This window comes from Oryx dammah, unplaced genomic scaffold, assembly GCF_014754425.2.
Source record: "Oryx dammah isolate SB20612 unplaced genomic scaffold, SCBI_Odam_1.1 HiC_scaffold_16, whole genome shotgun sequence".
Classification (NCBI taxonomy): Eukaryota; Metazoa; Chordata; class Mammalia; order Artiodactyla; family Bovidae; genus Oryx; species Oryx dammah.
The window spans coordinates 14857815-14879077 of NW_024070200.1; the positions used below are offsets into that span (position 1 = coordinate 14857815).

Sequence of the window (21263 nt, forward strand, 5' to 3'; positions counted from 1 at the left end):
GAGTAGCCTTCATGGTCAACAAAAGAGTCTGAAGTGCAGACTCTTGGATGCAGTCTCAAAAACGACAGAATGATCTCTGTTCATTTCCAAGGCTAAACATTCAGTATTTTGGTAATCCAAGCCTATGCCCCAGCCAGTAATGCTGAAGAAGCTGAAGTTGAATGGTTCTATGAAGATCTACAAGACCTTTTAGAACTAACACCCAAAAAAGATGTTCTTTTCATTCTAGGGGACAGGAATGCAAAAGTAGGAAGTCAAGAAACACCTGGGGTAACAGGCAAATTTGGCCTTGGAGTACAGAATGAAGCAGGGCAAAGGCTGATAGTTTATAGCCAGGAGAACACACTGGTCATAGCAAACACCCTCTTCCAACAACACAAGAGAAGACTCTACACATGGACATCACCAGATAGTCAACACCGAAATTAGATTGATTATATTCTTTGCAGCCAAAGATGGAGACGCTCTATACTGTCAGCAAAAACAAGACCAGGAGCTGACTATCGCTCAGATCATGAACTCCTTATTGCCAAATCGAGACTAAAATTGAAGAAAGTAGGGAAAACCATTAGACCATTCAGGTATGACCTAAATCAAATCCCATATGACTATATAGTGGAAGTGAGTAATAGATTTAAGGGACTAGATCTGATAGATAGAGTGCCTGATGAACTATGGACGGAGGTTCATGACATTGTACAGGAGACAGGGATCAAGACCATCCCCATGGAAAAGAAATGCAAAAAAGCAAAATGGCTGTCTGGGGAGGCCTTACAGATGGCTGTGAAAAGAAGAGAGGCGAAAAGCAAAGGAGAAAAGGAAAGATATAAGCATCTGAATGCAGAGTTCCAGAGAATATCAAGAAGAGATAAGAAAGCCTTCCTCAGCAATCAATGCAAAAAAATAGAGAAAAACACAGAATGGGAAAGACTAGAGATCTCTTCAAGAAAATTAGAGACACCAAGGGAACATTTCATGTAAAGATGGGCTCGATAAAGGACAGAAATGGTATGGACCTAACAGAAGCAGAAGATATTAAGAAGAGGTGGCAAGAATACACAGAAGAACTGTTCAAAAAAGATCTTCACGGCCAAGATAATCATGATGGTGTGATCACTCACCTAGAGCCAGACATCCTGGAATGTGAAGTCAAGTGGGCCTTAGAAAGCATCACTACGAACAAAGCTAGTGGAGGTGATGGAATTCCAGTTGAGCTATTTCAAATCCTGAAAGATGATGCTGTGAAAGTGCTGCACTCAATATGCCATCAAATTTGGAAAACTCAGCAGTGGCCACAGGACTGGAAAAGGTCAGTTTTCATTCCAGTTCCAAACAAAGGCAATGCCAAAGAATGCTCAAACTACTGCACAATTGCACTCATCTCACACGGTAGTAATGTAATGCTCAAAATTCTCCAAGCCAGGCTTCAGCAATATGTGAACCAGGACCTTCCAGATGTTCAAGCTGGTTTTAGAAAAGGCAGAGGAACCAGAGATCAAATTGCCAACATCCACTGAATCATGGAAAAAGCAAGAGAGTTCCAGAAAAACATCTATTTCTGCTTTATTGACTATGCCAAAGCCTTTGACTGTGTGGATCACAATAAACTGTGGAAAATTCTGAAAGAGATGGGAATACCAGACCACCTAACCTGCCTCTTGAGAAACCTATCTGCAGGTCAGGAAGAAACAGTTAGAACTGGACATGGAACAACAGACTGGTTCCAAATAGGAAAAGGAGTATGTCAAGGCTGTATATTGTCACCCTACTTATTTAACTTATATGCAGAGTACATCATGAGAAACGCTGGGCTGGAAGAAGCACAAGCTGGAATCAAGATTGCCGGGAGAAATATCAATAACCTCAGATATGCAGATGACACCACCCTTATGGCAGAAAGTAAAGAGGAACTAAAAAGCCTTTTGATGAAAGTGAAAGAGGAGAGTGAAAAAGTTGACTTAGAGCTCAACATTCAGAAAACAAAGATCATGGCATCTGGTCCCATCACTTCATGGAAAATAGATGGGGAAACAGTGGAAGCAGTGTCAGACTTTATTTTTTGGGGCTCCAAAATCACTGCAGATGGTGACTGCAGCCATGAAATTATAAGACGCTTACTCCTTGGAAGGAAAGTTGTGACCAACCTAGATAGCATATTGAAAAGCAGAGACATTACTTTGCCGCCAAAGGTCCGTCTAGTCAAGGCTATGGTTTTTCCTGTGGTCATGTATGGATGTGAAGTTGGACTGTGAAGAAAGCTGAGTGCCGAAGAATTGATGCTTTTGAACTATGGTGTTGGAGAAGACTCTTGAAAGTCCCTTGGACTGCAAGGAGATCCAGCCAGTCCATCCTAAAGAAGATTCGTCCTGGGTGTTCGTTGGAAGGACTGATGCTGAATTATCTGAAACTCCAATACTTTGGCCACCTCATGCGAAGACCTGACTCTTTGGAAAGGACCCTGATGCTGGGAGGGATTGGGGGTGGGAGGAGAAGGGGACGACAGAGGATGAGACGTCTGGATGGTATCACCAACTCGATGGACATGAGTTTGAGCAGACTCCGGGGATTGGTGATGGACAGGGAGGCCTGGCATACTGTGATTCATGGTGTCGCAGAGAGTGACTGAGCGACTGAACTGAACTGAACTGAAACTTTATAAAACCATTTTCATGTAACCTTCTTCGAAATATGGTTGTATTCTTGTTTTATGGATGACAGAATTAATACTTGGATTTAGAAATTTACGAATTCCACATAATAGTATATGACCCAGTTAGGACTAAAACTCATCATCTTGTGTTTCCAAGTTCTTCACTGATTTATATTTCTGTTGCCTCACCATAATATGCTATACTCATAATTCTTATAGTTTGTTGTATTTTCATGTGCATTGTCTAATTTGATCCTCAAAAACTTTGTAAGGTACGTATAGTTCAGGTATTATTAATATTGGGCTTCCCAGGTTGTGCTAGTGGTAAAGAAACCTGCGTGCCTTTGCTAGGAGACTTAAGAGATGTGGGTTCAATCTCTGGGCCAGGAAGATCTCCTGGAGAAGAGCATGGCAACCCACTCAGTATTCTTGGGAATCCCATGGACAGAGGAGCCTGGGGGGCTACAGTCCATAGGGTCTCAAAGAGTCGGATATGATTGAAGTGACTTAGCATGCATTCATGCATTATTAATATGATCTCACTTTGATAACAAAATTGAAGGTAAGCTAAAGTTAATGATGTGAAGTAGCCAGGACCACTTTCTTAATCCTGTTGTTTTTTGTGTGTGTCTACTCACCTTTCCTGTTGTTCATTTTTTTCTTTTTAGTCTAGATAATTAACTAGTTTTTTTCTATTAAATGAAGGCTTAAAAAAGAAGTTAAATAAGTTTAAGAGGTCAGAACTATAGTTAAGTAAAAAGAACAGATCCAGATCTAAACATATGCCTTCTGGTTGCTGTTTTCTTAAAATATTCTGTTCTGGAATAAAATACCTACTGGAAAACCAACAAGTTCCTTGAGACTTGTCTGTACCCTGATTGAGAATTATTCTGTTAGATGTATATAGGATTATTTGGAGAGATCAGAAGTGGAGGTTGGTGATATCAGTTATAATGTCATGTTAACAAAAATTTTTAACATAAAATTCAGATGAAGCAAATGCGAAATGATGACATTCTTAGTGAAGATCAAAGTTTTAATATTTGAGTATTTTCACTTAAAAATACCCCAGGAATGAAGTGGTAGATTCTCCCCGGCCTACCAACATTCATATTATTTACTAAGGTTCAGAATTTTGTAATTTGTTTGATACTTTTAAAATAGGAACTGATCTTCTGCTTTTTTAAGAATTATTATTATTATCCCTGAAACTTGTGTTTGCAGAGTGAATGAGATAGGAAAGAAACAGTTCATATCGTGTCGATGCCTTATGTTCCTTTCATCTATTCTAAATAGCTGCTATGAGCCATTCTGAAGTGTTGGTGTATTAATTTCTTATGGCTGCTGTAACAAATTACCACAAACTCAGTTGCTTAAAGTAACAGAACTTGATTCTCTTACAGTCACAGAGGCCGAAAGTCTGAAATTAATAAGGCTGGACTGAAATAAGGTGTTGGCAGGGCTGTGTGCCCTCTGGAGGTTCCAGGGGAGAATGCGTGCCTCGCCTCTTCCAGCTTCTGGGGGCTGCCGGGGTTAATTGGTTTGTGACTGCATCCCTCCAATCTCTGCCGCTGTGGTCAGATTACCTTCTTCTGTCTGTGTCAGATCTCCTTCTGCCTTCTTATAAAGTAAATGTGATTGTAGTTGGATAATCCAGGATTATCTCACCATCTCAAAATCCTCAATCATGTCTGTACAGTCTTTTTTTTTTTGCCATGTGAAGTACCATTCAAAGCTTCCAGGGATTAGTTTGGGGATGTCTTTTGCCAGAGCAGTTATTCAACATATCCCAATTCTTATTGCCTCTCACTTTTTCTTCATCTTTCCTGTCTCATCTTTTCTCTTCTCTTCTATTTTTATTCTTTTTCATCTTCCAGAAGCACAGGGTGTTAAGTAGATGGAGTGGGTATGATCCAGACTTATCAAGAGTTGAGTAGGTATGGTCTAGATCAGTAAGTGAGCCTTATTGCCCCTATACCAGACTGTGTTCACATTAATTTTTTGTTGTCATCGAATCAGTTGACAGTAGTGGTATCTTTATAAATTCAGCATGCTTTTTCAAAATAATTATTGAATCTTTGGGTAAAGTATGTGAGTTAACATGAAATTGCATTTCAGTTAAAGTATCTGTTGATTAGATTGACAGACATTGATATCATTATTGAGAAAAATAGCCAAATAACTACAAGCATTGTTTCAAAATTAATTTTCCTTTAAGCAGTTTTTTTTTTTCTTCTTCACAATTGTGTTTTGTTTCAGGGATAGCTCAGACTTGAATCTAATGAAGGGAAACAGAAGAGTTGGAAGAGTTCTGATTCAAAAGTCCATGTCAAGAGACTTGTATGATTTTGGAGCCTCTGTTTCCTAATATCAATAACAGAGTTGAGTGATTGTTAATATCCTTTCTATTAATAACTCTAAAAGCCTCTGTCTAGTATGTAGTATAAGGTATTTAAAAACCAACAAACATGCAAATAAACAACAAATCTCATTTATTTTGTGCTACTTGAAAAAGGAATCATTTGTAAGGTTATTTTGAAATAGCTGTCCTTGCCTTTTGTTTTTCTGTAGATGGACCACACATCCCCGACCTACATGCTTGCTAACTTAACCCACTTACATTCTGAACAACTTCTACAAGGCTTGAATCTTCTTCGTCAACATCACGAACTCTGTGACATCATTCTTCGCGTAGGTGATGTTAAAATTCATGCTCACAAAGTGGTACTTGCCAGCATCAGCCCATATTTCAAAGCTATGTTCACTGGAAACCTCTCTGAAAAAGAGAACAGTGAAGTTGAGTTTCAGTGCATTGATGAGACTGCTCTCCAGGCCATTGTGGAATATGCCTATACAGGGACTGTTTTTATTTCACAAGACACAGTTGAATCTCTCCTTCCAGCAGCAAACCTACTGCAGATAAAACTTGTCCTGAAAGAATGTTGTGCATTTCTTGAAAGCCAACTTGATCCTGGTAATTGTATTGGAATTTCTCGTTTTGCAGAGACGTATGGTTGCCATGACCTTTATTTGGCAGCCACTAAATACATATGCCAGAATTTTGAAGCTGTTTGCCAGACCGAAGAATTTTTTGAGCTCACTCATGCTGATTTGGATGAAATCGTTTCCAATGATTGTTTGAATGTAGCTACTGAAGAGACTGTTTTTTATGCACTTGAGTCTTGGATCAAGTATGATGTCCAAGAACGCCAGAAGTACTTAGCTCAGCTACTTAACAGTGTGCGATTACCGTTGCTCAGTGTTAAGTTTCTCACTAGATTATATGAAGCAAATCATCTTATTCGTGATGATCGCACTTGTAAACATCTTTTGAATGAAGCTCTGAAGTACCACTTTATGCCAGAACACAGACTGTCTCATCAGACAGTCTTGATGACACGACCTCGCTGTGCTCCCAAAGTACTTTGTGCAGTAGGAGGAAAATCTGGACTGTTTGCCTGTTTAGATAGGTAAATAGAAGGCTTTTAAAGGATGGATGTGATGTGGGTTTGATCCCTGGGTCGGGAAGATCCCCTGGAGGAGGAAATGGCAACCCACTCCAGTATTCTTGCCTAGAAAATCCCATGGACAGAGGAGCCTGGCGGGCTATGGTCCATAGCGTTGCAAAGAGTCGGACATGACTGAAGCGACTTAGCACAACACACACTAATAGATTGTGTACTCTTAAAATTTGCTGATTTTTAAATATTTTTAAAATAGTTTGATTTTCCTGTTTACTTTCTTTGCTTCTTTTTGATTTTTTTCTTCTCTTCTTAAAACACTTACCTGTTTGTTTTAATCAGATTTTTGTCCATTCTCTGTATTTCTCTCAATTAACCCCTCCTCCCTCCGAGTGCAAAAATTTTATCCATCCTACTTACTCGTGAACTTTTCTACCATTTTATGCCCTTTTTTTTCCCTTTGTGAAATCATTTACATCTTTGAGTCAGACTAGGTCAGAGGGGATTTATTATTGCTAGCTATATCAGATGATGCTAAAGAGGAGAGATGAGAATATGTGATGAAGGCAGACTGGGAAAAGAATGTGTCTGAATGAGTACAATTAATCAGAATAACCACTAAGGAAATAAAAAATAGGATACTAATACAAGTCTTGGAATTTCCATGCAATTTATTTCCTTCATGTAAATATTTTTTAACAGCAGTAGTAAATAGGTGCTTTCTTTCCTAATAAATAGGAGTTATCAGACTTTTTCTGTGAAGAGCCAGCCAAATAGTAACTATTTCAAACTTTGTGGGCATATGGTCTGTTTTAACTACCTGAGTCTGTCATTGCAGTTCAAGAGTGGCAATAGATAAAACATAAACAAATGAAATGGCTGGGTTCCAATAAAATGTGTTTACAAAAGTAGCTGGTGGGTTGAATTAGACCCATAGTAATCATGATTTAGAGCATTCCACTGGTATCTTTAGTCTGTTTTTTATTTTATATTAGCTGTAGTTGATTAACAGTGTTGTGTTATACAGATAACTTTTGTACATTGAAAATATAGCTGGATGTTACCTTTGCTTTTCTCTTGAGATTGCTTTGTGAAAACATTTATGTTTAATATATTTCTTTAATATTTAATATTTTAAAATATTTCCAGACATTTAGTAGAATGAGTTTCCTCCAATAAGAGGAGATTTTTTTTTTTTTAATCAAAGTCAATTAGTAGGTTCTTTATCTTTTAAAAAGTCTCAGAGTACATTTTAATTGTAGTTTAAAACTGGTATTGTTGAGGTTGGGCTAACAGTACCTTTAAAATTCCCTTGTGCCCCTCCTTGATACCATCTTCTTCTCTCCCCCAGAAGTAACCACTATTCTGAATTTTTAATGGATTATTCCTTTGCATTTTTTTGTAATTTTGTCACATACGTGCCCCAATATATAGTTAGGTTTTGTAAATTTTTATATATAAATGCAATAATACCATATGTATTCTTCAAGAATGTGTTTTCCCATTGAACAGAAAGTTTATAAAATAGAGATTGCATGAGGAAATAGTTCATTTAGTTTCATTGGTATATGATATTATAGTAGATGGACATAATATAACATTTTCTTTCTATAATGAATATGATAACTATAAAAATTAGTTGAAATGGTCCACATATATAGAAAAGTTCACAGATCTCAAGTATACAGCTCAGTGAGTTATCACCAGGTAAGCATTACAAACCATTTCACAAAAAGAATATAACCAACACTCAGAAGCCACCCTTAAGCTCCCTCCCTGTCCTCTCTGAAGGTAACTGCTATCTTCATTTCTAACCTAGAGATTAGAAATGGTTTTGAATTTGATGGAAATGAAACTGTATCACAGAATCAGTTTGGCTTGTTTCCCTGAACATTATATGCGTGAGATTCATTGCTGTTGCATGCAGTTGTACTAGGTTCGTTTTCATTGCTATCTAGTATTTTGTTACAAGATATGCACCGTTTACTTATCCATTTTATAATTGATGAAAAATTTGGATTATTTTCAGTTTTTGATTATTAAAAATAATGCTACTGTGAACATCATTGTACATATATATATATATGTGCATTTCTTTTGCATGCATATCTTGGAATGGAATTGCTTAGTCATAGAGTGGGCACATCACGTTTATACATTCTCCTTTTGATAGATGATTGTGTTGTGCTGCTATAAATATTTCTCTATTTGTGTCCTATTTGCAAAACAATCTGTCTAGGCATTCCGTAGAACAGATACACAAGAATGCAATAGCTGTATCAGAGCCTATGTGTATCTTCTATTTTGCCAGATGTTGTTTATGGGCCATTTTGATGTTTTAAATTTTAATGTTTGTCTGCTTGTTCTTTAGTGTGGAGATGTACTTTCCTCAGAATGACTCTTGGATTGGTTTGGCTCCCCTAAACATTCCTCGCTATGAATTTGGAATATGCGTTTTAGACCAAAAAGTGTATGTTATAGGTGGTATTGAAACTAACGTGCGTCCTGGCATCACTATCAGAAAACATGAAAATTCAGTAGAATGCTGGAATCCTGATACAAATACCTGGACTTCTCTTGAGAGAATGAATGAGAGTCGAAGTACTCTTGGAGTAGTAGTACTTGCAGGAGAACTTTACGCTCTAGGTGGTTATGATGGACAGTCTTACTTGCAATCTGTAGAGAAGTATATTCCCAAAGTAAGGAAATGGCAACCTGTGGCACCCATGACTACGACAAGAAGTTGTTTTGCTGCAGCAGTGTTGGATGGAATGATATATGCCATTGGAGGGTATGGTCCTGCCCACATGAACAGGTATTTAACTTAATCAAGTTGCATATGCTTGTGGATTTTTGAAAGTATCATTAACAGTGATTTCTGGATTTTAAATGATTTGTGCATATAAATGAACTCTAATTTTAAAATAATAGGTATTTGGGAAACTTAGGTCCACATGAGAGTATGTCTGTAATTGATCTACATGGATATTTAATACACACCTAAAAATCAGTTCCCACTTATTAAATTTTACATTCATTCATTCAGTATAAATGGACTGGATTTTAAAATTCACGAGTCTGAAAATATGGTGAAGTTAGATCACTTTAGATTTGGGATAGTATGTGTATGTATAAGTGTGTGTGTGTGTGTGTGTGTGTGTGTGTAAATGATCTGTTACTGTACTGCTTAATAGAATAAAAAAGTGAAAAATGTCATTTCTATACACTTTTAAGGTATTATAATGCATCATAAACTTTAAACCTTATTTAAATATGCCTTTCTGGATTCTTACTCTATAATCATACATGTATCATTATGTATCTGAGCTGTGCTAGAGTTTAAATGTGAAATTTCTGTGTTTTGTAGTATTCTTTTAATAAAGGAGAAATAGATATGAGAAAGTATAAAATGACTGCTTATATGGAAAATTAATCATAATTCTGAACCTTTGTTGAAAGTTGAAGTTCTAAAAATACCATCTCTTTTTTCCCACAAAATTTTTAATTCTGCTTAAAAGTTTACCAGAATCTAATAGTATTTATCTGTAATAGTGGTATGTATTTTACTTATTATAAGCATTTTAATGAAAGAATGTGTGGTGGTTTGTTAACAGACTGAGAAAGTAGTTACACAATAGTATTTCATCTATAAATTTTTATTTCTGTGCAGACTAAATTTTTCCTCCTTTTTGTTGCTCCTTTAGTTGAAGGAAAAGTATTTGGAGCCTAGACATGTATTTGTGTTATTTGAAAAGCTGCTAGCAGAAGTTTGTAAGATAAAAGATTATGTACTTTAATTTTGAGATAATGCTGTTGAAGTTTAAGTTCTTGTTACAAGTTTATCACTAGGCTCTTCTTGTTTGTGATTTTGCTCTTACCCTTTTTATCCTGGTATACTTTCAGAAGTAGTTATAGTTTAGTCTTTTAGTCTAGCCTACAGCCTAGTCCCTATTCTGAACTCCAGACTGACTCTCAAATGCTTCAGGCTTTCTTGAGAAGTTAGGCTAGAACCAGAATAGGCTCAGCCCACTTGCCTTTGTACCCCTTTAGGACAAAGCATAGGCTTAGAGGCCTTCTGGGATTTTCCAGGGAAATTTTTTTGGAAATTCTGATTTGATTTGAATTTCCTAATCCAGTTTGGAAATGCCAGGAATTCTGTGGAATACACACTTTATCTAAATCCTGAATGACTTGATTTGAATCCTGAATGAATTCTCCTGAATGACTCAGATTATTATGATTAGCCAGTTTGTGTTTGGAAATCTGTGGTGTTTGTTCTGCAGTAAGTCACCATGAATTCACCTATAAGAAAAAATCCTCTTTCCTCCTCACCATCTTTCCTTCTCCTTAGTTGTGTGGAAGATCCTTAGTATCTTTAGGAAACATCTATGTTCAGTATGTGATTTTCAGAGTCCTTTCACGTGCATACTCGTTGGACTTTATTCTTACATGAATCATTGATGTATTATCCCCATGTTTGCAAATGAGAGGAAATGACTTCTCTAGGATTACACAAATCCAAAGTAGTAGGGCTAGGTTTTATTCAGCTTTGGATATGTATTAGTACTTGAATCCAAATTTTCTGACTTCAAAAGCTCTATGCCCTTCACACACCTTACTGTTCGTACAATATAATGGAGTAGGATATGGCTGTTATTGCACCAGTCTACAAGGTAAGCTTTTATCCTGTGATTTTATCAGCAAAATATAAATTTTTGGAACAAACTACTCTTGTTTTATGTCTGTCCATTTTCATTTTTAAACTCTGGTGGGTTTTAGTTGCTTTAGGAGGAAGAGTGACACAAAGAATATGTGAATTAATTCTTTCTTTTGTGAATGTTTGCAGTGTGGAGCGTTATGATCCAAGTAAAGACTCCTGGGAGATGGTTGCATCTATGGCAGATAAAAGGATTCACTTTGGTGTGGGTGTCATGCTAGGCTTTATTTTCGTGGTGGGTGGACATAATGGTGTTTCACATTTGTCAAGCATTGAAAGATACGATCCTCATCAAAACCAGTGGACTGTGTGCAGACCAATGAAAGAGCCCAGAACAGGTAATAATAATGTCCCAATATCTAAACATATAGGACAATATGTTTTTATAGTGATATTCTTAAAATAGTAGTTTCTTAGGATATAACAGTAAATGACTTGTCCAGAAAAAACCTTTATGATGAACTTGACACCTTGATTAGACAAAACTATATAGATTTCTTTACTGTGATTTTAATATGCCAGTGCACATATTGTTATTTTTTTAAACTTTAGAATACATTTTGAGAAATACTGATAACAGAAAGTATCTGATAGAAGCTCTTTTTGTCCATGTAACAAATGTGGTTTTATGTGTTACACACACACACACACGATCTTTGAATTGTTGTATTTGTTTTTTCTTTTTTTTTTTTACTGTACATCAGTGGTCTCCCTGTTCACTTTCAAATGTTCTCTCTTCCTCAAGAGATACAGTTGATCTGGAAAGGATTGGACTTCAGGTTTCATAAAGATAAATACTTTAAGGAAAAGAAGAAATTATCCTTGAGCCCAAACTCAAATCACATGATTTTAAGAGGAATATTTTACTGGTGGAAATGCTTTAGGAGTATCCCTTGCATTTATGATTAAAGAAATTGCTGAAAAATAAACATACAAAGGCAATTGAAAAGAGAAAATGGGATACACTATTTTAGTCATTTACTATAATGAGTTTCTGTGGTACCATTGAGTGAGAAAGCCCCCAAAACAATGAAAGTATAAAATAATTGAGTAGCCTTGTTCTTTTTAGAACTGTACATAAAGTAGAATTTATAAAGCATAAATTCTATAGTTTAATATGTTTAAAATGTCAATATATTTGAAAACAAGTAAATGTCTTTTAAAAAATATAAATTTAAATTGAGAAGAAAGCTTGTGGAAAGATACATCCTACAGTCTTCATATTTAACTATGGTGGAGGGGAAGAGTAGGATTGGGGAGGAGAGATGAAGGAATACTTCAGCTGTTTTATACTAAAGGATCTTTTTTTTCCGGTAAGCACATATTGCTCTGTTGCTTGTAAAATGAATAATAGATTGTTGAAATATGTTTTAAGAAAACATTTAAATACAAATTTACTTTTAGTGTGAAGTCAGCTTCATGGTTAACATATTTTTCCTTCTGTTTTTTTAACCTACCTTTCCTAGGAGTTGGTGCTGCAGTAATTGATAACTACCTTTATGTAGTTGGTGGTCACTCAGGGTCTTCTTACCTGAATACCGTGCAGAAATATGACCCTATCTCAGATACATGGCTGGATTCAGCTGGCATGATATACTGTCGCTGCAATTTTGGACTAACTGCACTTTAACTAGTGTGGACTTGAGGAAATAGTGTAGTGATGAACCTTGTGACGCATGAGAGGATACCCAGGTTCCTGAAGCCACAAAGCTACAGTGCTTTCTTTTTAACTTAAAATGGCATGAAGACTCAAAGTTTCATTGGGTACTTTGAACTGACAAGTAGCTTTGATTGCTCTTGATTACATAGTGAATCAGTAATCCAAAAAAAAAAAAAAAAAACCACAAAAAACAAAGATCTTGCCAACTGAATTGTGCACTTTTTTCCCCCCTAATACTGGTATAGAATAGTTTTATGTTCATAAGTGTACATGTGGAAAAACCCTTGCTGCTTTTAAAAAAAATTTAGCTTTCTTCCTTCTCCTTGTTGTGCACCATGATGAGAGATGCTGAGATGCTTAGATGCTGGAGTGTACTGAGTGACTAGACATTGCTGATTCTGTCTGTTGGATATACACATTTTAAACAAACAAAGGGCTGCTCCCCCTCCACCCCCTCCCCGATACTTTTAAGGGTTGTAAATTACATACCATAGCGAATCACCTGGATTTTCTTCCTGCTAAATGGCTTTAGGGCTGGGGATATAATAAGTTTGCAAGATAAATGCATTTACTATCATGATTTGGAGTCCTGTTTAAGCAATCAGATATTTACTGTGTATGCCTTTTTTATATGGGCAGTTTAATGCTGGATGAATTTAGTTACCCATCTGTGCTATGCTAAGCATGGATAGAAAGAGTTAAGCATATCCGTTTCAATTTTTTTTTATAGCAGTAGGGCAGGCTTCCCAGTGTTGATGTAAATATTTGACAAATGTTGCCACCCTTAGTGCACATTGAGATTTTTCATGTAACCTTACAATAATTTTAGTTTTTTTAAGATTTTTGTTTGCTTTTTCAAAGTGTTCAGATATAAAAATGGTGCTAACTGTAGGATCTATTACAAGGCTGTGACAATGTTCTTTTGGATGTTAAATATGAAATATGCATGACATGTTTTTATAGTATTTTTCATTTTTACTAGCTTGGTTCAGTTGTGCTTATTAAAACTGTTGGTGATTATACTAATATTTACATCCAAAAATTATTCAAGCAGCCTATGTTTTGCTTTTCATGGTTCCTGCATAGTGACTTAAAGAAAGATATACTTTGTCTTTTTTTGTTGTGCTGGATGTTATATGCCCTTCTTAAAAACAGAAATATATGCATTGAATATAAAGCACTAGGCAGTTAAGCATTACATTTCTTAGGTAACTGAATATTTTAAAGTTATTGAGGAAAACTGGAACTCGATGTTTACTTGAGTAAAGGTTCTAATTCAGTTCTCCTTTGACTAAGAAATGATCTTTTAAAGTAAAATTGTTTGCTATAAACTAAGTGACAGCTTATTTAAAAGAACAGACTAATTCCTTTTGTTTTGCATGTTTTAGTAAATGTCTGTTAATCTTGAATATGTTACTTTGCATTAGAGTGTTGGTACTTGTATTTTTGGTACTGTAGTAATTTTGTTTTCCTTATTTTTTTCTTTCATTTTTCTTTTTCTTTTTTAAGACTGCCCACTGTCTCTTTCATAGTCTCCTTAAAACTAATATATATTTGTCCTCAAAAAAAAAAAAATCCATACTATATTCTTAAGTGCCATAATGTTCTGAACTATTGTTAAGAAGCCATTTATAATTATAAAACATAGGTTCATTTTTAGGATATGTGTTCTTTCTTGAAAACTACTTATAGCCAGGCAGTTTTCCGTTTTCCTTGTTCTTCCATAAACTGCCAGTTGTAGATTTAAATATATACTACAAAACTATGTGAACTCATCTTTAATCATATAGGTAGCTTCATGCTTTATAAATATTTGCACAGATTATAAAACCTTGCAAGTGAATTTTAGTCTCTTTCTAATTAAGAATTCAACAAGAGCTACTAATAAAATTGACAGGCTGAATATTTTCTATGTTGCTTGTTTGAATAACTTAATGATATATAGCAATAACTTTTTAATTGATTTGAATAAATCTGTTGAATAGAAACAAGGTGCACTATAGTGACTGGCCTAGATTTTATTTCAAGAAAGCAGTTTAAAGCAATTGAAAATAGATTGCATCACATACATAATTTTAAATCCCCAACTCTTTCTGTTTATATCAATCAAAAGAATTTTTTCTTGATAATACTAAAAATGTTAATCAATAGTTAAATACATCCTATTCCATGTTTTTAATTCCCTCTCCCCAGAAGATAAGGGAATTTGAAAGACTAGAAATTTACTTTAATTGTAAACCGATCTATGCTATACATCTTATTTTCACAATATTTTCTGTACATATCATTTGCACGGTCATGTTAGTATAAAATATATAATCATTTGATAAATTAGACCAAAGGCATAAGTTGATCATTGTTTTGGAACAACCTAAATTTCATCTCAGTGAAGACTAAATGTGAAACATCTTGGGCAATAGTACGAGCCATATCCTAGAGAACAAAACCTGGGAAAAGGAAGAGAAAAAACCCTCAAATTTAGAAATATTTATGTTAGGCTTGCTAAACCTACTTTACTGTGCATAACAACCAGAGGTATTGTGACCTGACAACTGATAACCTTAGAATAGAGCCTTCTTGTTCACATTTGTGAGAAGTTTCATTATGAATACTTTACTGACAAATTGTGAATTTAAAGCCACATTTCTTATGTTAAAAAGGATCAAAATGTTTTAATATAAATTCCCAGGACTGAAGATTTTAGAAATAATTTTGTACACTCAAGGAAAGGAAAAGGCTATTTAAGATTGCCTAAACTATTTTGGAAAAGAGTACAGTGGGAAACAGAAATTAATCCAATCAGCTAGAAGACAATTGCCCTCTGTAATTATGATAAGACTTAATCTGGTAGGAACTTTTTAGCCATTTAATATTTGTTGACTATAGTAATAGAACTCAAGTGATTAATGTAGTCCAAAGGATAGTTTAGTTACATAACTTCCACATGTTATTGCTAATACTGTTTTACACATGAATGAATATTACATTATAGGATGTACTATCAAGTAATAGAATGGCATTAGGTTTTGAAAAATTATTTTGGTAACGACGAATATGGAGAGTCTACTATACTTAAAAGATACTGTGCTAGATGCTATGGGAGCTAGGAATATAAAGCAAATATAGCCTTCATTCAAAGAGTAAAATATAGTGAGGGAGACTGACACCCAAATAACTGTTATCGTAAAGGATGACTCTAATTCCTTATTTCCAACATCATGAGAAGTGATCAGAGATCCAATTTATGTATAAACATTTGTGTCTTCTGGTGTCCAATTAGGTTTTATTGACATGACATAAAATAGAATTATTTAAAAAACTAATATTTATATAACTCCAGCTTTCCTACAATTGGATAATATATTTTCTAGTAGAAATACAGAATTATAGAAAATTTTAAAAATATTTATTATGCTTTCAAGGCTTTGGCTGACTTTGAAGGAAAAAATATGTAAATATAATGCTGTTTGTTTTCAGTTTTGGTGTTGGATTTCTGGTATCGTCACCTAAGTGCTCATTTTCAGGAAAATAAGATTCTACAATAAATATACTGCTTCAAGTTCAATAAACTTGTGATAACCTCTATAACCTCTGTAGTTTGAAAGTTAAGAACTTACAAAGATGTCACATGTCAAGTTAACATCCAGTTCTACTTCTTAACTTCTTTTTCCTTTGTAAAACAGCACTTTAGTTAGACATGATTTAATTAGATACAGTTATTCTGTGGCTGAATATATATTAGATTTCACTTACAGTATGTTAATTCAGTGTTGATAAACATTTGAAAAGAGTGAGGAAAACAGTTTTGAATACTATAGGTTTACAAGTTTTCTTACTGTTGTGAATATGGAGTTAAAAATCCAGTTTACGTCTCTGCAGAGAGAAAAATTGTTATCCATATGTCTTTTTATCGTATACATATTTAACTAGAGATAATTTATTGTTAATTTTGTCAAATTATCATGTGTAACTCCCGTTTATTTTAAAATACTAAGCAAAAAGTTCCAAGTTTGCCTTAAAAACAAGTGAAATTAAAGAACTGGATGATAATGCCTATATTTTTGCCTTATGAATTGTGCTGTATCATAAACCAGAGATGGTTTTGATTTTAACAGGATATGAAATTTTGTAGATGCAGAGTACTAATATTTGTACTCTTGCAAAGAATGTGATCTAGTTGTGGATTATGTTAGTGTTTAAATGTTTTTGTATATGTATTTTACCTCTGAATATGTATCTTTTTAGCATCAGGGTTTTATTTTTGTTTACATTGTGAAGTGGCATTTAACTTGTTGAAGGTTGTATTCTTTTGTCTTTTATTTTTAAAGTTCTTTGTGTGTACTATTGTGGTTATGCTCTGTATTGACTACGGTTAAATTTCATTTAATGTGAAATATTTAAAATAAATATGAAAAATAAGACTGTGTGTGCTGTCCATTGTTGTGAATTGACCGAAGCTAACTTTGTCATGCTCAACTCTTAGGTTCTTTTCAGTAGATAGTGGCCACAGAAATTGGAGTTGAATGTGGGATAGCTACTCCTTTACATCCTTGTTAGCAGGTTATAATGAAAACATGTCTTAAACTAAATTCTACTACATATTTAGACTCTTCAGATTAACGAAGCAGGATTAACAAATGGATTCTGATAACCCTTGCATACAAGGGCTGGAAATATCTTTAGACATTCCATGTATCTTAAAACTTTAATTTCCCCAGTAAATATCCCTGACATTTAATATGTTAATTAGCAAAACACTGGATACAGATCAAATTATGGGTGAGAGATATATTTGTATCTGCCTTGAGCATGGGTTTCCTGGTTAGAAGGCCAGCTACCACATCCCTAAACTGCATTCTTAATGAGGGCAACTCCTAGAGTTGAAGTAGAAACAGATACATACTGAAGTAGTTAAAGAGTATTATAGATGATATATATAAATACTCATTTGGGGAAGACATTAAAATATTGGATTTAAGATTTTAGACTGGATGCTTTTGAAATTCTGCTTTTTAATTCTAGTGAAAGTTGACTGTAGTCCATCAGGCTCCTCCATCCATGGAATTTTTCAGGCAAGAGTACTGGAGTGGGTTGCCATTTCCTTCTCCAGGGGATCTTCCTGACCCAGGGATTGAACCTGGGTCTCCTGCATTGTAGGCAGACGCTTTTACCGTCTGAGCCACCAGGGAAGCCCCAAATTCTAAGACATTCACAAATAGCTTTCATGTTACCCAGAAAACCTGTCAGCAGTTAGAGTTTAGTATGTTTAAGACATAACAGAAGGTGTAAAGGGGTAACAAGCCGTATCCTACAATCTGCTTAAGGAATGAAAAAGACACTTCATTTGTTTTTTTTTGGTTTTTGTTGTTTCAGGAAGGGAGAATAGAATGCCACTCTGGCAGAGCCCTAGCAGTGCCTCTCATATTCTTTCTAAAATTACTAGATGGCTTTTCTTGTTTGAGGCCAGTGTGGGAATGGGAATGAAAGTTTCAACTCAGTTTGGATGAGTGGATTGTAGGAGTCAGCAGTAGACTCATCATGGGATACAAAAAACTGTTTCAGGAGTCCAAACTATTAAGGCCAGGAGTAAAACTGAGTTCTGTGTTAAGACAGGCTTAGAACAGTTCAGATGGTTTTGGTATGTCTTCTTCCCTCCCTCTTTTTAATAGAAATGGAATCTTCTTGTACCCATCACCCAGCTTCAACAATTAAGCACATTTTGTTAATCCTGCTAACTGCTACTGCTAAGTCACTTCAGTCGTGTCCAACTCTGTGTGACCCCACAGACAGCAGCCCACCAGGCTCCCCTGTCCCTGGGATTCTTCAGGCAAGAACACTGGAGTGGGTTGCCATTTCCTTCTCCAATGCATGAAAGTGAAAAGTGAAAGTGAAGTCGCTCAGTCGTGTCTGACTCAGCAACCCCATGGACTGCAGCCCACCAGGCTCCTCTGTCCATGGGATTTTCACCAGGCAAGAGTACTGGAGTGGGGTGCCATTGCCTTCTCCATGTTAATCCTACTTTTCCTAATTTTTTCACCCAATTTTTTATTTTTTTGGCTGAAATACTTTAAAGAGAATCCCAAACATGTAATTTAATATAACTGGTAAATAATTGAGGCTGCATCTCAAAGTGATAAACATGTTAAAAAATTTCATTTTATGAGCTCCACTGATAGACTCACGCTTTAAACATTTAATATTTTTATAATATTTAGTATTTGTTGTTTAGTTGCTAAGTCGTGTCTGACTGTTTTTGTGACCTCATGGACTGTAACCCACCAGGCTTCTCTGTGAGATTTCCCAGGCAAGAATACTGGAGTGAAAAAAAAAAAAAGAGTGGGTTGCCATTTCCTTCTCCAGAAGATCTTCCAGACCCAGGGACTGAATCTGCTTCTCTCCAATAGCAGGCAGATTCTTTACCACTAAGCCACCTGGAAAGCCCAATATTTAGTATGATCTGTATTAAAATTTCCCTTAAATCCCCTTAAAAATTCTGTCTCAGAATTTTTTTTTCTGTTACTTGGTTGAGTCAGGAGCTAAATAAGGTTTATACATTGCATTTGACAGTTAACACCCCTAAGTTATTTTTAATCTCTGCCTACCAGTCACTGCCCGCCCCCCTCTTCATGTCATTTACTTGTTAATAAATGAAATTGTTCATCTAGTAGATTGTCCCATGTTCTAGATTTGACTGATTGCTTTTTCTGTGTTTTGTTTAACTTATGTTCTATGCTGCAAATGTTCTATACATTAACTAATGGCTATGGACTCTAGATTTAGATTTTTTTTTCTTTTTTGCAAGCATGGTTGATGCTGCATATACTTCCTATTGTATCTGAGGCATGTTATGTTTGGTTACAGCACTTCAAGAGATGCTAACATTAATCACAGTTTGGGTTCAGTTGTCAGTCTGTTGCCTTCATTATCAAGCTCCCCATCAAACTCTCAATTGGTTTTAGCAGCTGTTAGTGAGTACTGCTGGATCCATCATCATATTGGGTGGTAAAATGGTAATTTTCTCTCTCTGCCATTCCTTTTGCATTTATTAGCTGGAATTCTATAAAAGAAGGCTCTTCCTCATCGTTTAGCTGAGTACCTTGAGAGAAGATCTGTACAGGAAAAGCTGGGGAAAATATGTGATTCATTCCTTTCTCAATATGTAAAATAATGAATTGGTGCTCTACACAGCTCCAAAGGTGATCAAGTATCAAACTCATGGTATATTTTTATATGTTTGTTTGTATGTGTTTCAACCAACACATCTTAAGCCTATGGATACCTCCATAAAGTTCCATTGAACGCCTCCTTGCTATTATAGAATTATTTTCACATAATTTAGAATAATTACAAAGAAGTTGTAAAGATAATACAGAAATTACTGTATAAATTTTTCAAGGTACACCAGTTCTTGGCATTTTGCCACTTGTTTTATTGTCCTTTCATTTTTTTCAAGCCATTTGTAATGTTGCATACAGTATATCTTTTTATACCTTCATACTTAAACACATATATCCCAAGAATAAGGCTACTCATTCTCGTATGTAAGCACAGTTCAAGTGTCAAAATCGTGTTTTGGCTTTACATTTTCTTCCTCAGATCTAGAATCAGCCGTTCCTCCAAGGGACCCTGTCACCTTTTGCTGGTAGATGATATGTAGAGATCCCAATGTTTTGCTAGTGGTAATTTCTGCTAATGAGTTGTCATTGCTTGTAGGCTATTTAGTAAGCAGAATCATGAAATGCTTCCTTTAGAATTTTACTTAAATTTTTTTTATTTTAATGACTTAGCCTGAAAATCTTGGTTTCTATCAACATTAACATAATGTAATTATTTTACAACATACTTACAATGGTTTCAAAATAACAATACTGATATAAACAATAAAACCAATAAGTACCGTTGAGTCCTTTGTGATTTTTTTTTTGTCCTTAGAATGTGTTTCACAAGTATCAACAATAAAAATACTGATTTTAGAGTGAAATGAAGAAATATTTGGTTAAAACATCCTTGATGTTCAGTGAGGCTATATTAATGGAAGTTTAATTTTTAGGAATATACTTTTAAATTTCATTTTTAAATTATATGAAATATTTACTTAACTGCAAAGTTGAAACTATATGAAAAGATACATTCACATAAGTTTTGTGTATATTTCCATTTCTTTCACTCTGTTCATTTTTATTTTTCGGCTATGCCAAGAGGCATGTGGGATCTTAATTCGCTGCTGCTGCTGCTAAGTCGCTTCAGTGGGATCTTAATTCACTGCTGCTGCTGCTAAGTCGCTTCAGTCATGTCGGACTCTGTGCGACCCCATAGATGGCAGCCCACCAGGCTCCTCTGTCCCTGGGATTCTCCAGGCAAGAATGCTGGAGTGGGTTGCCATTTCCTTCTCCAGTGCGTGAAAGTGAAAAGTGAAAGTGAAGTTGCTCAGTCTTGTCTGACTCTTAGCGACCCCATGGACTGCAGTCTATCAGGCTCTTCTGTCTTTGGGATTTTCCAGGCAAGAGTACTGGAGTGGGGTGCCATTGCCTTCTCCGCTTAGTTCCCTGACCAGGGATCAAACTTGTGACCCCTGCAGTGGAAGCATGGAGTCTTAAGCACTGGACCACAAGAGAAGTCCCTCACTCTGTTCATAGGTAATCACTTTTATCAGGTGCTGGTTCCTTTTATTTCATTTTGAAAAAATCCTTCCCCATTTCCTTAGCAAAAAAGCATACTGTAAAAACACCATTTTTCAACTTAAAATATTCTGGAGATTAGTTCATATCAATATAT

At 35.4% G+C, this 21263-nt stretch overlaps 1 protein-coding gene and 1 non-coding gene across 2 annotated transcripts in view; one reads left to right on the forward strand and one right to left on the reverse strand.

Moving 5' to 3' along the window:
- The window catches only part of KLHL28 (kelch like family member 28), a 33112-nt gene extending 16203 nt beyond the window's left edge, over nt 1-16909 (forward strand). The window contains exons 2-5 of the mRNA XM_040256695.1: nt 5222-6120; nt 8483-8926; nt 10958-11166; nt 12295-16909. Coding sequence (XP_040112629.1) covers nt 5222-6120; nt 8483-8926; nt 10958-11166; nt 12295-12458 — 1716 coding nt within the window. The 3' untranslated portion in view covers nt 12459-16909. The remainder of the gene's footprint in view (nt 1-5221; nt 6121-8482; nt 8927-10957; nt 11167-12294) is intronic.
- A 694-nt stretch (nt 16910-17603) lies between these two features.
- TRNAC-ACA lies at nt 17604-17677 on the reverse strand. The gene has a single exon. It is a non-coding gene; the product is annotated as a tRNA-Cys (tRNA).
- Between the last annotated feature and the right edge of the window lie 3586 nt (nt 17678-21263).